Source organism: Cololabis saira, chromosome 9 (genome assembly GCF_033807715.1).
Source record: "Cololabis saira isolate AMF1-May2022 chromosome 9, fColSai1.1, whole genome shotgun sequence".
NCBI lineage: Eukaryota > Metazoa > Chordata > Actinopteri > Beloniformes > Belonidae > Cololabis > Cololabis saira.
Genome location: NC_084595.1, coordinates 28,221,182 through 28,235,333, shown reverse-complemented (window position 1 = coordinate 28,235,333; position 14,152 = coordinate 28,221,182). Strand labels below are relative to the sequence as shown.

The window sequence follows — 14,152 nt, the reverse complement described above, 5'->3', positions numbered from 1 at the left end:
ACACAGATGAAAACAGCTGATGGCAACACAACACTCACACTACACTCCAGAGAGGGCGCAGTGGGTTAACTAGATGTGTATGAGTATGTCTGTATGGGGTAGCAACTTCCAATCAAAATTAAATATCTCACGAACAGGAACCCCTCTAAGCATTATTAAGCAAAAACTAAAAGAGATGTCATGGTAATCTGTCAGAAGTTTTGGAGTATGGTTGAAGGTAGGGGGAAGGATTGCTTAATAAAACTAAAGTAAGAAAGAAGCCGGCTGAAACACGCCCACGTGTTGTTTTGGTGCCGTCATGACGTCACTTCCTGGCGGGATCTGAAAAGTGAAGCCGCGTTCATGATCAGTTGGAATTCTGGCCATTGGTTCTTAAAACAGCAAAATGGTGAAAGCATATTTGACCAGAATACATTACATTATGATTCACAGAATGTGTATCATTCTTTTACATTAGGATAGTAAAACGGTAATAATCCATAGCCCGGGAGCATATATATATAAGTGTTTAGGAAGTTGGTAGTCCCACATCCGACGCTCGCAAATGCAGCATCCGGTTTAAACTTCGGTTAAGCGTTTGTTTCGGTGAATGGTCCTAAAAAGTGACAAATCTTACATTATCATCAACGAGGAAGTTGAACGTAAATCAGAAAAAAAGCATTAATCTGGAAAAGGAGTGAATATTTACCCATAAGAAGAAGGTAAGATCGTTTGATCTATATGCAGATTTATTTTTTGCCAGTCCTAGTAACGTGGTTATAGTAGATAATAATGACTTGCTTTCAAATAGCAACATATGGTTGTCTCAATTCCTCCACCGCTACGTTGCTTCGTCTAAAATAACTCGCTGTTATTCGATTCAACAAGCATAATATACATTATTTGAAATAAATGTTTCAACTGGGGTTGCTGCCAATACGTCTGGACTAGCATGTATTTATTCTGTTCATAAAGCGCATGGCTAAATTTATAACAGCCTTGCAAGGCAAGTTTATTTGTATAGTACAAGACAAAGTGCTTTACATAAACACTTTTTGAAAAATGCATTAAACAGCAAAATAGTTTAAAAGCAGAATTGAAGGCAGATACAATTTTAAAAGGAATTTAAACAAATGAGATGGAAGAAATAATAGTCCATGGGCCAGACCAGATATCAGTACCATTCAAGGTGACAAAACTTGATTGTAATTTTTGAAAATATCCATGTTTATAGATTATATTTTGGTATGATAACCCTTCCCGAGTGGCAGCTGTATCATAGTTATCAGCTCATGAAATCACCCACCCCCTTCAGAAAATTACATTTTAGATGCTTGTTAACTAAGCTGGTTCCTTATCTCATTGTGGTGTCTTTATGTCCTGTATTTGCAAATAAAGACCAGTTTGTGACATCAGCCTAGTGGCTGTTATAGTTTCATAGGAGCCTAATGAGGCTCTTCTAGTTTAAGGCTCACAATGACCTGCAACAATGATATATTATGGGGTATATTATACATTTCCTGAATCCTTATGGTCCTTTGAGTATTCCAGTTTTTGTATTTTGTGTCTCTGTTGTTCCTAGATGACACAGGCATAAAGGATAGTATATCATTTAGGCGAATATTGTGTAAAAATGTGTGTTGTTTATAGTTTAAAGAGCTGCAGTGACCTCTATGTTGGTCAGAAAGATTCACATCTTAGCTTGAATGAATGCTTAAAAGATCCCCATTAAAATGATACCGAAGGCAATTACTACTTTATGAGCTGAAAACTATGATACAGCTGCCACTCAGGAAAGGTTATCATACCAAAATATCCTCTATAGACATGGATCTTTTCAAAACTCATAAGTAAGTTTTGTCACTTTGAGTGGTACTGACCAGTGAAAATTTGGGCTCTGGCCCACGGACTAATAAAGGATTTCGTGGTAGATTACTGAAATGCAGCAGTTAATAAAAAGGTTTTCTGCCTGACTTGATGCCACAGAGAGTTTCAGCAGCCCTGATGCATTCTGGGAATTTGTTCCACAGGTGAGGAGCATAAAAGCTGATTGCTGCCTCACCGTGTTTGGATCGAACTGGGTACAGAAGGTAGGTGTGAGAGAACAGGATTTTAAAATCTATTCTGTTTCTGTGTCAGACAGGAAGCCAGTGTAAACATCTAAGACCTGGAGTTCTGAACCAACTGCAGCTGTTTGATGGATATTTTAGGGAGACCCTTGAGAACAGCGTTACAGTAGTCCGGTCATCTATCCAGGACCTGTACTGGTCCAGGACCAGGAAACGGGAAGGTAGCATCTCTGCAGACCCCTCACACCCAGGTAGGGCTGCACGATTCTGGACAAAATGAGAATCACGATTTTTTTGCTTAGAATTGAGATCACGATTCTCTCACGATTTTTTTCCAATATAAAATTTATTGCACTTATTACTTTAACTTTGCAACAGCTGAACAAAAATATAATAACAATAAACATCTCTTGTCTTCTTTACACAAACCTTTGAATAATTTAAACAATAATAACAATTTTGAACAATATTTGTTCCTCCCTGAGTTGAACACCCTTTCAGAAAGGGGACTTGTAACAGATCCTGTAGTTCTGAGGCAACAAATTATTCCTCTGGCTGGGATGAACCCCCCATTGCCTTTTGCTGCTATTAAGAAGCTGCCGATACAAAAGGTAAACGTTACAAAAAATATGATGGTGCCTGATAAAAGACTGGCATCAACTTTGTAACAGCTGACATTGAACATAAAAACAATAAACATCTCTCTTGTCTTTAAATAATTTAAACAATAATAACAATTTAACAATATTTGTTCCTCCCTGAGTTGAACACCCTTTCAGAAAGGGGACTTGTAACATATCCTGTAGTTCTGAGGCAACAAATTATTCCTCTGGCTGCTTTTTGCTGTAATAGCTGACATTGAACATAAAAACAATAAACATCTCTCTTGTCTTTAAATAATTTTAACAATAACAATTTTAACAATATTTATGTGCAATATGTGTCAGGTGATGAGAAAGGTAGATGTTTCTCCAAATGTAATCCACAATCATTAACAAAATATAACAAACATGACAACATGATAGTTGACCATGACAGGACTACAACAACCTAGAACATAGGCCTAGTCCTTTTTTTATGCAGCCATCTTTAAAAAAAAAATTAAAATTAAATCGTCGTCATTCGGAAATGAGATCGTGTTCAAGCATGAATCGAGATCGCGATTTTTTTAACGATTAATCGTGCAGCCCTACACCCAGGACACAGTCTGGTTGAACTCCTGCCCTCTGGACGGCGCTACAGAGCTCTGTACGCTAAAACCTCCAGACACAAGGACAGTTTCTTCCCCCAAGCTGTTGCCCTGATGAACTCTCATCACTTGTATAAATCCTGCTGAGACATCAGTCCTGTAATCCTTGACATGTTCATTCGGTGATAATAGGCTGACTTCACTACTGTCTTAACGTGGCTGTTAAAATTCAGGTCTGAATCCAGAACCACTCCCAGATTTCTGGCTTGGCCGTTTGTTTGTAGCTTAACTGCTTGAAGCTTGAGTGCTGACTTTTGAGCTTTCCCCCTTGGCTCCAAACACTATTATTTCTATTTTGTCTTCATTTGACTGAAGAAAGTTCTGGCACATCCACTCTTTAATTTGATCAATGTTTGAATTTGATTTTAGTCTTCTGGTGAGAGGGTCATAGAGATTTGTGTTACCTGGATAGTTACGGTAACACTTTCTGACCCAAACATATGAATAAATATTCAGAAGTTTCTGATTGCTGTCATCCCAGCCTGCTGTAACTTAATGGACCACTTCTTTCACCTGCATGTATTTGCATGGACATAACATATGAATATCTGTACATCTGATCAAATGCAGGTGATTTCACACCTGCCGTCCCTGTGGTCGCTGTTGGGTTTTCCTTCCACACATGGAGCCATCGGACAACGTTGGGGGCCTGAGTCACAAGGTGGAGAGCGTGGCACTGAGAGAAGGTCCTGCTGCTGAAAGCTCTGTTGGACAGAAGGAGATTTTGTCTGCAGACATGCTCAGGTTAGGGTTCCTTGCTCGTAACATGTCCCACTCATGAGGGATCACATTCCAAAAACCTCAGCTCCATCACTTATCTCATTACTTGTAATTATTTTCTTTCAGAATAAAGCAGCAGATGTCAAACCAGTGCTTTGAGATGGCAGTACAGCTCAGTGCAGGTACTGTATATAACAGTCTTTTATTTCCATGAAATGTTATTTTATTCACGGACACGAGGAATTCACTTTAGGTTTGTCATTACAGGGAAAAGTAAAAGATCATGGAGCCCTTCTGAAGCAGAGAGACACTTGTGGGTATTAGAAATGTCATGTAAATTTAAAATGTAAATCAAATATGATGTTTTTAACACATGATTTAACCGTAAATGCTGCAGGCCAGACTACATCAGCGAGCTGGAAAAAGTCAAGACGCTACACTTTAACATGACACTGGCTCTGCACAGGTAAACAGACGATGAACAATAGAATATCATAGATTGTGTAAACTGTATCTGTGTCGTCACTGATTTTAACCGGTGTCTTACAGAATGCAGATGTGGAAAGCTTTAGAAGAGAAAATGAAGCAAAGTGATGGAGACACGGCGTAAGTCAATTCATCGCATACTGAAATAACCGCCAACTGTTTATCCTGATTTAATGTCAAACACCTGTTTTTCCTCAGCTTCCTGAAAGGCGTGAGTGATCGCTGCATGGCTTTGTGTTCCCGCATAAAACAACTTCAGCAAGTACGTATCATTCCAGGTGTTTGTCTGCCATGATCAACATGTTCTTGTCATTTAAAAAAAGAAATTGTCTTGCCGTGTTGTATAACATTAGATCAGATAGCGGGGTGCATGATACTTGTGTGATGGATTGTTTTTGGTCAGCTGTGGGGTTTGTAATGAGATAATTGTCACATGACAGACGCTATGAACTAAAGGAAAATTCCCGGGTTTTCCACTGAAGGCCGTAACTCCATATGTATCATTGTGTAGATGGTTCATGAGCATAAATATTTTTACAATCTAATGCAGATCAACGCCACGGTAACTAGCTCATGAGCATAGCACACTCATCCGTTGCAGTGTTTATGTGTGTAATGGACAGGCTCTATTACGCAGGAGGTCTGTGCTGAAGGAAGAGCCTCATCGTGAAATCTGGTGCAGGAACATAACAGTTTACATGCGGGAGAGCAAAAGCATCTGCCCTTAAATTGTTAGCTATAATGTTGCACAGTACATGAGCTACAGCTTTCTAAAGCCTTTTTGTGGCCCTTTTGAAACCTGTCATTCAGGATGCAGAATGATGTGAAGTTGCGTGGAGGTAAAGATGGAGAGGATGGCTGAGGGTGTTAAAATAAGTGTAATTGTGGTTAACACATCACATCGTGCCATCCTGCTCAAATAACAGGCAAATAAAGGGATGACGCTGAACTTAAATGTAAGCAGATGATTTCATCTGTGGAGATCCTTCCCATGATGTTGAAGTCTGAACCTGTTAGCAACAAACACGGGCATGTTTACGTTCCCTCGTTTCATGGCGCTGTTTATTTAAATTGCAGCGTTTCTGAATCCACAGTCACTGATCTTGCTCAGTATGGTCCAACTGTAAAGATGTTTGTGCATCTTACAAATGTACGTGCATGTACCAATTCATTTGCAGTATGTATCCCAATGATTATTGTCCAACAAACGCAGATTAAGGCAGATGTGCATGAAATTATTGATATTTGAAGATAGAAGTTGATCTCTGACTTACACAATTTAAGATGCCTGAAAAATGGAAGTGTGAAGTGAACCCAGTGGCTTTCAGGCTTTTGACCTCCATGAATAATCAGGTCGGTCAGAGTTCTTGGCCTGATTTTATTTATTTATTTTTAAGTCCAGTTAAAGACTCGTGCTGGCATGCACACACTAATTAGACTCACAAGTAGAGTGTAAGACTGATTTATATCACTACAAATACATTGGTAATGTATATGTAGTCCCCCAGTCTAAAATATGTTATCTGTTTTTGAGATTTATTTTTTTTCTTCTTAAAAGATATTTGCTAATGCTGAAATCACCTTGCAACCCTCTCAAGGTCCTGACACTCATTTTGGGAGCAATTGCTCTAAACAGAAACGATGTCAGACCCAAATTCTTCTTGTTTTTAAACAGGAGACCAGACATCTTCAAGATGAAATTACGGAAATGCAGAAGAACAGACTTGGTATGTTGTAATATTTTTGAAATGGCCAAAAAAAAAAAAGAAGCTCTCTGATGGTATGCTGCTTTTGATGTCGTAGCATATGATGATTCTAGCAGGGTCATTATACCACTTGTATTTTCATCACTTATACGGCTTTCCAGTGGGTGGAAATCAACTACAAATTGGTTTGACCAGTTTGGGATCTCGATCTGAGTTATTATTGGGGTTAATCTATCCATTAATAGGACAGCACAGTCTTACTCGAATAAAACAACCTACTGCTTGAAAAGCAAGTTGAATAAGAATCGAATAAAATGTAATTTATTATCCCCTTTAGGAAATTGGTCATGGACTTAAGTGCAGACAGAAAAATAGCAACCATCAGTGATAAGAAAATACAAAAGAAGAAAAGATGCATTACAATCATATATTTCAAAACCATATAACTGAGAAACGTAAAGGAGCATTGTCATGTTCACATTTTTTTTTTTTTTTAAACGTCATCTTGCATCACTGTCAAAAGTATAGAATGAAAATGAAAAAAAAAAAATCTCCTTATTGACAGTTATATTAGAGTTGATATATGTGTGCTTGTATATTATTTTGATATATATATATATATATATATATATCTATGGCAGGCTGATGCCTGGCTCCAAAGAGGGTCCCCAGTGTTGCTAGTCTGGGCAAGGGACTCTGATCTCTCCTTGTGCTGCCCTATGACCTAAACCTGATCAAATGAAGTGGATGCATGGATGAATATTAGTGGGCAACTGCCAAGTGGTCCTTGATGCTGGAAAGTGGTCAAAGTTGAAGTGGTAGACTGATCTGAAGGATACTCCTGCTCCTCTGAAGTGGCCGATAGTACCAGCACATGACACTCCATCATCAGTTGTTATAGTATCAGTCATTCTTCTGTATCAACACATAACTTTTGAGGGATTTTTATTTTTACCATCTCAATGTAAAATGGTCAGACCTTTGCACTCATTCGGCAAACTCTTTGACAATTGATTACCTTTTTGTGCAGAGATGAAGCGGCTCACACATGAAAAAATGAAAGAAATGGAAGACTTGATGTCCAGAAAGGAGCACCCTGATACAGAAAAGTTCAAAGCTGCATTGGAGAAGGGCCAAACGAACCTGGAGAAATATAAAAAGATGACTGTCATGACACAGAATGTCTTCAGGGTAAATTGGAAATGCATGATTGTCTCATTATATATGTGTTTATTCACAAAATAAAATCAGCACCTAGAGTATTGATATGTTTTCTTCCTCTTTAGGGTATTCTTTTGGCCTGTAAAGTCAACTGGTTGAACGACCCCAAACTTCGAGACATTGTCATGACGTTGGAGGAGTTTCCCATCTCTGACTAAAAAAGGAGTTGATTTATTTATTTTTTTCACCCCTTATTAATTTTATTTTTCATCCCTTATTGTCTAATAAAAAAATCAGTAATAAAACATTTGTTTATGTCCTTTGTTGTTGATTTGAAATAAATCAACAACAGCAGCTCCCACTAGAGGGCGACACCGCCGGTGAGAAGATTTTAAATCTACTGGACATTATGCCAGTGAGGGAGAAAGAAAACACGTGTTTACAAGACTAGTCACTAAAAAATTGGAACTTGTTTAAATTTTGAGTCCCTAGCTATTTAACTAAAGTAAAGGGAAAATGCCAAAAGTCAGGGCAGAGAAGAAAAGTCGGCAGCACCAGGAGGTTAAAAACCAAGGTACGTTTTCCCCTTGGTTTTAGCATGCCAGCAAACATTAGCATCAGGACGCGTTTATCCTTAAACTCAAAAACAAAAAGATATTCCGAAACAACATCGCACACATTAAATGCATATCACATTTATGTGTTAAGTGGTGCTACTGTCAGACTTTGTTGGTGGGAGCTTCGCACATTGAGGTCATCGCCAAACCTTATGTAGAAATGTTTTGTTATATCAGTATCGTCTGAGGTACTGGAAAACTATTAAAAGTTGTCTGGTAATTTAATCTCGTGAAACGCTAACCAAACTACCAGTTAATTTAGAAACTGTTTCCAGTAAAGTGACTCTGGATCAGGGGCGTTTTTAGGATCCAAAGACATCAGGGGCTAATGAGAAATGATCAGGGGCTGAAATCGGCATTATTATTATTTTTTTGCTCTTTTTTTATGATGAAAAACGCATAAATAATGCTTTAAACTGTACAAATACATGTATTTTATTGACTGGATCTTTAATTAATCACCTGAATGAACTGATGCATGCCCTTTGCCTAACCTTAATCTAATTTAGACTATCACAGACAGTGGAGATTTCAGGTGGTGGTGATCTCGCAGCTCACGCATAACTGCAGCACATTCAAGCACAGACAAGGATCTAGGATCATAATGTGTTTGCATGGTATTTTAGTAATAAATTGCATGCTTTGACAATATTGTAGATTATTTCTTGTTGCCAGCAGGCCTACAGTTAATCAATGACCGAAAATATGAGATTTAAAACCAGAAGAAAAACAATTCTGGTGACATTTTTTACTGGGTCACTAATGATTTTTACTGGGTCATGTGACCCAATAAAAAGGGTCTGGTGACGCCTCTGGCTGAGACACAGCAGTAAACAGCTGAACAGGGGTGTACAAATGTTTTTCGCAGGGGCCCATTAGGATAGCCCATGGGGCCCATTTGGGTTCGCCAAACATAATCAGACAAACAATCAGACCTGCAAACTATAAGGTAAAGAGAGAGGTGACAAGATTGTGTGATGTTAATAAAAAAGTTTATGAAAAATAACTCGTTTATATTTGAAAAATAGGGTCATTCTGCTGTAGCTCGTTGGCACGTAGCAGTGACTCGGATCACCCGATGTCAAAAGCACTGTTGATATTAAGTTACAACTCCCCCAGTGAAGACAGATGCATTCATGTTTTAGTCCATCAGGCTTTTATAGCTAGAGTATAGTATAGTCCTTTTTCCTACATAGAGAAAATTTGGGCGGCCGCCTAACCCGATCTTCCCACCACCTATGATAAATCCCGAGCGCCTAAGTCCTAAAAAAAAAAAATATTTATTTATTTATTTTTTTGGGTGTGTTTTAGGTTCGGGGCTCCAGCCTCGGAAGCCCATAGCTAAAAACGCCACTGCTCTGGATAACAGCCTCATCTGTTATACTATTGGCACTTAAAGGCTGATTTATGGTTCCGCGTTACACCAACGCAGACCTTACGGCGTAGGGTGCGCGTCTCCGCATACCCTACGCCGTACCCTACGCCGTAGGCTCTGCGTCGATTTAACGCGGACCATAATTTAGGCTTTAAAGCTCAGTGAGCATCCAGATGTGGCCCAGAGTGAAAACAGCACACATGCATGAGTGTTTTAAGATGTTGTTGGTCGTTAGGTGTTGTGAGGGTCCGATAACCCAAAGGTCCAAAGAAAATATAGTTTGATTTGTTATGAAACTGATCCATTTAACCATTATCTCACTCCACTGACTGGCAGGTCTCTCCATCAGTGGAATATGATACCACTTTAGGAATTCCTAAGCAATAGCTGAAACAATAGTCACTTTCTTCCGTTTAAAATCAAGAAATAAGACTTTGAAAATTAAATAATATGACAGGAAAAATGTAATCTATAAAAATGTCCTTTTAATGACACTTTTACATGATAAATACCCAGTATGAAAGACCGTTTGTTTGTTTGTTGAAGGCATCATGTTCAACACTGGCATTGGTCAGCACATCCTGAAGAATCCTCTGATCGTCAATGGAATAATTGAAAAGGTGTGTGTGACGGTTCACTCTGGTTCTGAGAGGATTCCTTTGTAAATATTATATATGTAAATATGTTCAGAAATATTTCCTGACTGTTTGTGATCTTAGAAGTGCAGAATCTCATGTTTAATCAACAAATATTCACATCCAAATGGAGGAAGGTTGTAGACATTAAAACTCTTCAACTTTCCTCATTTCTCGCTTTTTCATTGGCTTTTTTAAAATGTATTTAAGGAACAAGAAGTTGTAAACAACTGACAAATGTAGGGCATGTGTTTTCTTTATACTTGCTGTACATGATTCCAAGAGTTTCAGTTGGAGGCTATGAACTAAAACTGCAACATTAAATGGGGGGATGGTGGGAAAGAAAGTGAAAGCTGTTGGTCAACTGCTAATTATTTGCATAGAAGTTAAAAAAACAGCAACTAAACAGTAGTAAATAGCAAACATCTAAAATTAGTATAAGAAACAGCAGTGTCCTGAGTTGTCTAAGAATAATCTGTGGTATACGTCACATTTTTTCAGGCTGCTTTGAGGCCGACGGACGTGGTTCTGGAGGTTGGACCCGGTACCGGTAACATGACAGTGAAACTACTGGAAAAAGCAAAGAAGGTGACTTTTTTCAAGTAGTTTTGTTTTGCACACCGATTACTTGTAACTTAAAATGTTCAATGCTTAGATTTAGTCCTTTTTATTTTCCAACAGAAGATAAAGTTTGCAGTAATAACTCAACTGAATGGATTCTGGAGAACACTGCTCTAGAGTAAACGTTTATAAAGTATTTAATATGCAGATTTGTAATGATGATGATCTTGTCCTCCTTTTTCTACTTGTTTAATGTACATAAACCTTCAGACCCATCAGTGTGCATTTGTGGCATATTAATTGCTACTTGATCAGAAGTCTGGCTGTTTTGACCAAAATCTGAGTTTCAGAGCATTTTTTTTTTTTTTTCTTTTTTGAGAAGTGTCTGACTTTGGTGCATCTTCTTACCTGACAGATGATGCACTAGTCGATATAAGTCAAGGAAGTTGATCAATCATGTAGTGTTTGTGCTGTACATGTGAAATGTGTCTTACATCATGCAGATTTTCTGCAATTTGTTTTGTTTTTCTTTAGTCGACTGTGTATTTTACACTTGTGAAAAGCTGCTGTGAACACAGCTTTTACCTGCGAAATCCAAACAGTAATTTCTGTTTCTGCAGGTGGTGGCCTGTGAGTTGGACGGCAGGTTGGTGGCTGAGCTTCAGAAAAGAGTTCAGTGCACGTAAGTGAAGACAGCAGCGCCCTTTTACTTTCTACTTTTATGACCAGCAGTAGTTGGTGACCAGAAACTCAACATCTGATCTAATGCAGACATTGTTCCCCTGAACAGACCTTTGCAGAGCAAACTTCAGATATTAGTTGGAGATGTATTAAAAACAGATCTGCCTTTTTTTGACGCCTGTGTGGCTAACTTACCTTACCAGGTAAAGACCAGTTGTTTTTTTACATTTCACAAAATTCATTCAATGTCATGTATTTTTATTGTAAACTAAAAAAAAAATTGTTTTCAATTGTGCAGATTTCTTCCCCATTTGTCTTCAAGCTGCTGCTGCACAGACCTTTCTTCAGGTTAGAAATGGGTGGAGGTTCACTGAGGCCATGTAGTGTTCTCTGAGGTCTGCCATGAGGGTTTAGTCCGTCTTTGTTTTTTATTTTTGCTCAGATGTGCTGTCCTGATGTTCCAGAGAGAGTTCGCCATGCGACTGGTTGCTAAACCTGGAGACAAACTCTACTGCAGGCTGTCCATCAACACACAGCTGCTGGCTCGCGTAGACCACCTCATGAAGGTTGGTTTTCACTCTGGGATGTGACACTGCATCACTGCAGCGTCAGCAGACTGTTAATTTGCATCAATGTTCTCCCCTCGAACCGGGAGCTATCTCTGAGATATTTCTGCTGTTAACAGGTTGGGAAAAACAACTTCCGTCCTCCTCCTAAAGTGGAGTCCAGCGTTGTCAGGATAGAGCCGAAAAATCCTCCTCCTCCGGTTAATTTCCAGGTGAGGTTTGATCGTTGGTGGTTGATGCTGTGAAGGAAATATCAGGTGGTTGTTTTAACATTTTCTAATTTCTCTAACAGGAGTGGGACGGTCTAGTCAGAATAGCCTTCGTACGGAAAAACAAAACCCTCAACGCATCCTTCAAGTAGGTTTCTGTCTGCTGCTAAAACCAAATACAAACAACCAGAGACTCTGTCATAGAAGGTCATAATGTTTGTTTTTCATTATCCAGGTCTGCTGCAGTGGAGCAACTGCTGGAAAAGAATTACAGGATTCACTGCTCTCTTCACAACGTGGTGAGGGAAGCTCGTGAAATCAGACGTGAATGAATCCACCTGAAAGCTTTGCTTTGTTGACCAGTTTGTGTCTAAAACGTTCTGCTCCGATCTTCCCAGGACGTCCCAGCGGACTTCAGCATCACCAAGAAGATCGAGAGTGTCCTGCAGGAGGCTGATTTCAGTGAGAAGAGGGCGAGGTCCATGGATATTGATGATTTCATGGTGTAAGTTGAACATCTATGATTTGAAATGTCTTTGATCCCTCATTAGGGGACGGTTTTACTGAAGTACCACTAAGTTGACATGTTTAAGTCATGGGCATCTTATTCATTTTCAGGTTGCTGCATGCATTCAACGCTGCAGGGATACACTTTTCATGAGTGGCAGAGGGAGTGGAGGAGACCCAGCTTTGTGTCCTCTTACCTCATCTAGAAGTCAGCTTAGAGGAGCTGAATTTACAGTAATGAAATGTTCAGATGTATTTAAAAAGAAAAAGGAAGAAGAAGAAGCTCATATTGAGTGCTTTGTAACCTTGTGTACAGTGGAAATGATCGACCTCTAGCAGAATAACACTTATTGTAATCTACAGTGTTCATTAAACATAATCTTTGAAAATAAAATGCAAAAGCCTTTTCTCTCTACCAAACACATTTTGTGAGCACACTTTATAAGACTTGTGCAATACAAAGTGCTTTATAGGGATTTTTCTTTAAAAGTGATTAGAATAGTCACGTACACACATGTTCATCCAGCAAATCCACACGTGGACACAGTAGTTGGGTTCCTTTTATTAACAGAAAAAACTACACTGGTCAGTGAAATAACTTAAAACTGCCAAAAATAATCATTTATTGCCCATTGACTAGTGAAAATCAGATATTTGATCTTCAATTATTGTTCAACAGAATCATAGAAAAGGACTTATGGAACTGGCCAAGACAATAGGATTTACACCAGGGCTCGTAGAAGGACGCTTCAGAATAGTTCAGTGTTTTATTTTGGCCATTATTCAATGTTTTTAGTATGTTTCGGGTCATTATCCTGTTTAAGGACCCATGGCCTGCAACTGAGACCAAGCTTTCTGACACTGGGTGTCAGAGTTCCCTCGAGAATGCTGTGATAGTTTTGAGTTTTCGTTGTACCTGCACAGATGCAGCAAACCAGCTCCTATTTATTTTCTCATGTGAGTTTTTTTAGTTTTTCATAACAATGGAGATGCTGAATGTAGCCTATTTGACGGAACAGCACAGAATTGAGCCCCTAAAGCACCCCCTGCTTTTCTCCATCTTTTTTTTTTAGCCGTGTAGTTATCCTGACCAAAATAAATAGGTAAACAAGAGCAAGGTATTCAATCAGAAGTACAGGAATGCAATACAATGGGAAATAACAAATATTATTGTAAAAACCTAAGATGTATCACACTAATCTTCAATGCTCTTAAAAAGACAAATGCACAAAATGCAACTTTCATTAATAGTTGACTTTTGTTCTTAAATGGCTTTCTAATTATGACAAGTGGAAAAAGATACTACCGTACATAAATAGGGCAGCGAGCCAATTTAACCAGCCAAATAAACCTTTCCATTTCATTTTTCTTCTATAAAAGACAAATAATGAAGGTCATCATCAGAATTGTTGCTACTGGTGTTTGTCTGCCCAGATTTGAAAGAGATTAGCTTTTCCAATCTCCCTTGGAGCTTGAGCTGTCTGCAGTAATATCTTGTATTGTGTGTGTGTGTATTTATATATATATATAGATAGTTCCAAATGAAATCCTTCATACAACTGTGGGTTCTAAGTAAATGAGTAGAATCTAAACTATATATTTGAAAGGTAAATCTTAATAGGAAAAAACAG

General features: G+C 38.6%; 2 protein-coding genes across 3 annotated transcripts in view; both read left to right on the top strand.

The window, feature by feature from the left end:
- The first annotated feature begins 3,847 nt into the window (after positions 1-3,847).
- Positions 3,848-14,152, top strand: part of cenph (centromere protein H) — a 62,328-nt gene continuing 52,023 nt past the window's right edge. The window contains exons 1-9 of one of the 2 annotated variants that reach the window (XM_061729052.1): positions 3,848-4,041; positions 4,144-4,199; positions 4,285-4,330; positions 4,415-4,483; positions 4,567-4,623; positions 4,702-4,765; positions 6,179-6,230; positions 7,240-7,400; positions 7,496-7,584. In XM_061729052.1, coding sequence (XP_061585036.1) covers positions 3,920-4,041; positions 4,144-4,199; positions 4,285-4,330; positions 4,415-4,483; positions 4,567-4,623; positions 4,702-4,765; positions 6,179-6,230; positions 7,240-7,400; positions 7,496-7,584 — 716 coding nt within the window. In that variant the 5' untranslated portion in view covers positions 3,848-3,919. Of the gene's footprint in view, positions 4,042-4,143; positions 4,200-4,284; positions 4,331-4,414; positions 4,484-4,566; positions 4,624-4,701; positions 4,766-6,178; positions 6,231-7,239; positions 7,401-7,495; positions 7,645-14,152 lie in introns of those variants that run through there. The other variant, XM_061729051.1, reaches the window with a different exon arrangement.
- On the top strand, positions 7,787-12,934 carry dimt1l (DIM1 dimethyladenosine transferase 1-like (S. cerevisiae)). Its single transcript, XM_061729965.1, has 12 exons — positions 7,787-7,944; positions 9,909-9,982; positions 10,499-10,585; positions 11,179-11,240; positions 11,349-11,442; positions 11,538-11,587; positions 11,682-11,805; positions 11,925-12,017; positions 12,098-12,162; positions 12,250-12,313; positions 12,413-12,519; positions 12,633-12,934. Exons 1-12 carry the CDS (start codon positions 7,887-7,889, stop codon positions 12,673-12,675), a joined length of 921 nt encoding a protein of 306 aa, XP_061585949.1. The 5' UTR covers positions 7,787-7,886; the 3' UTR covers positions 12,676-12,934.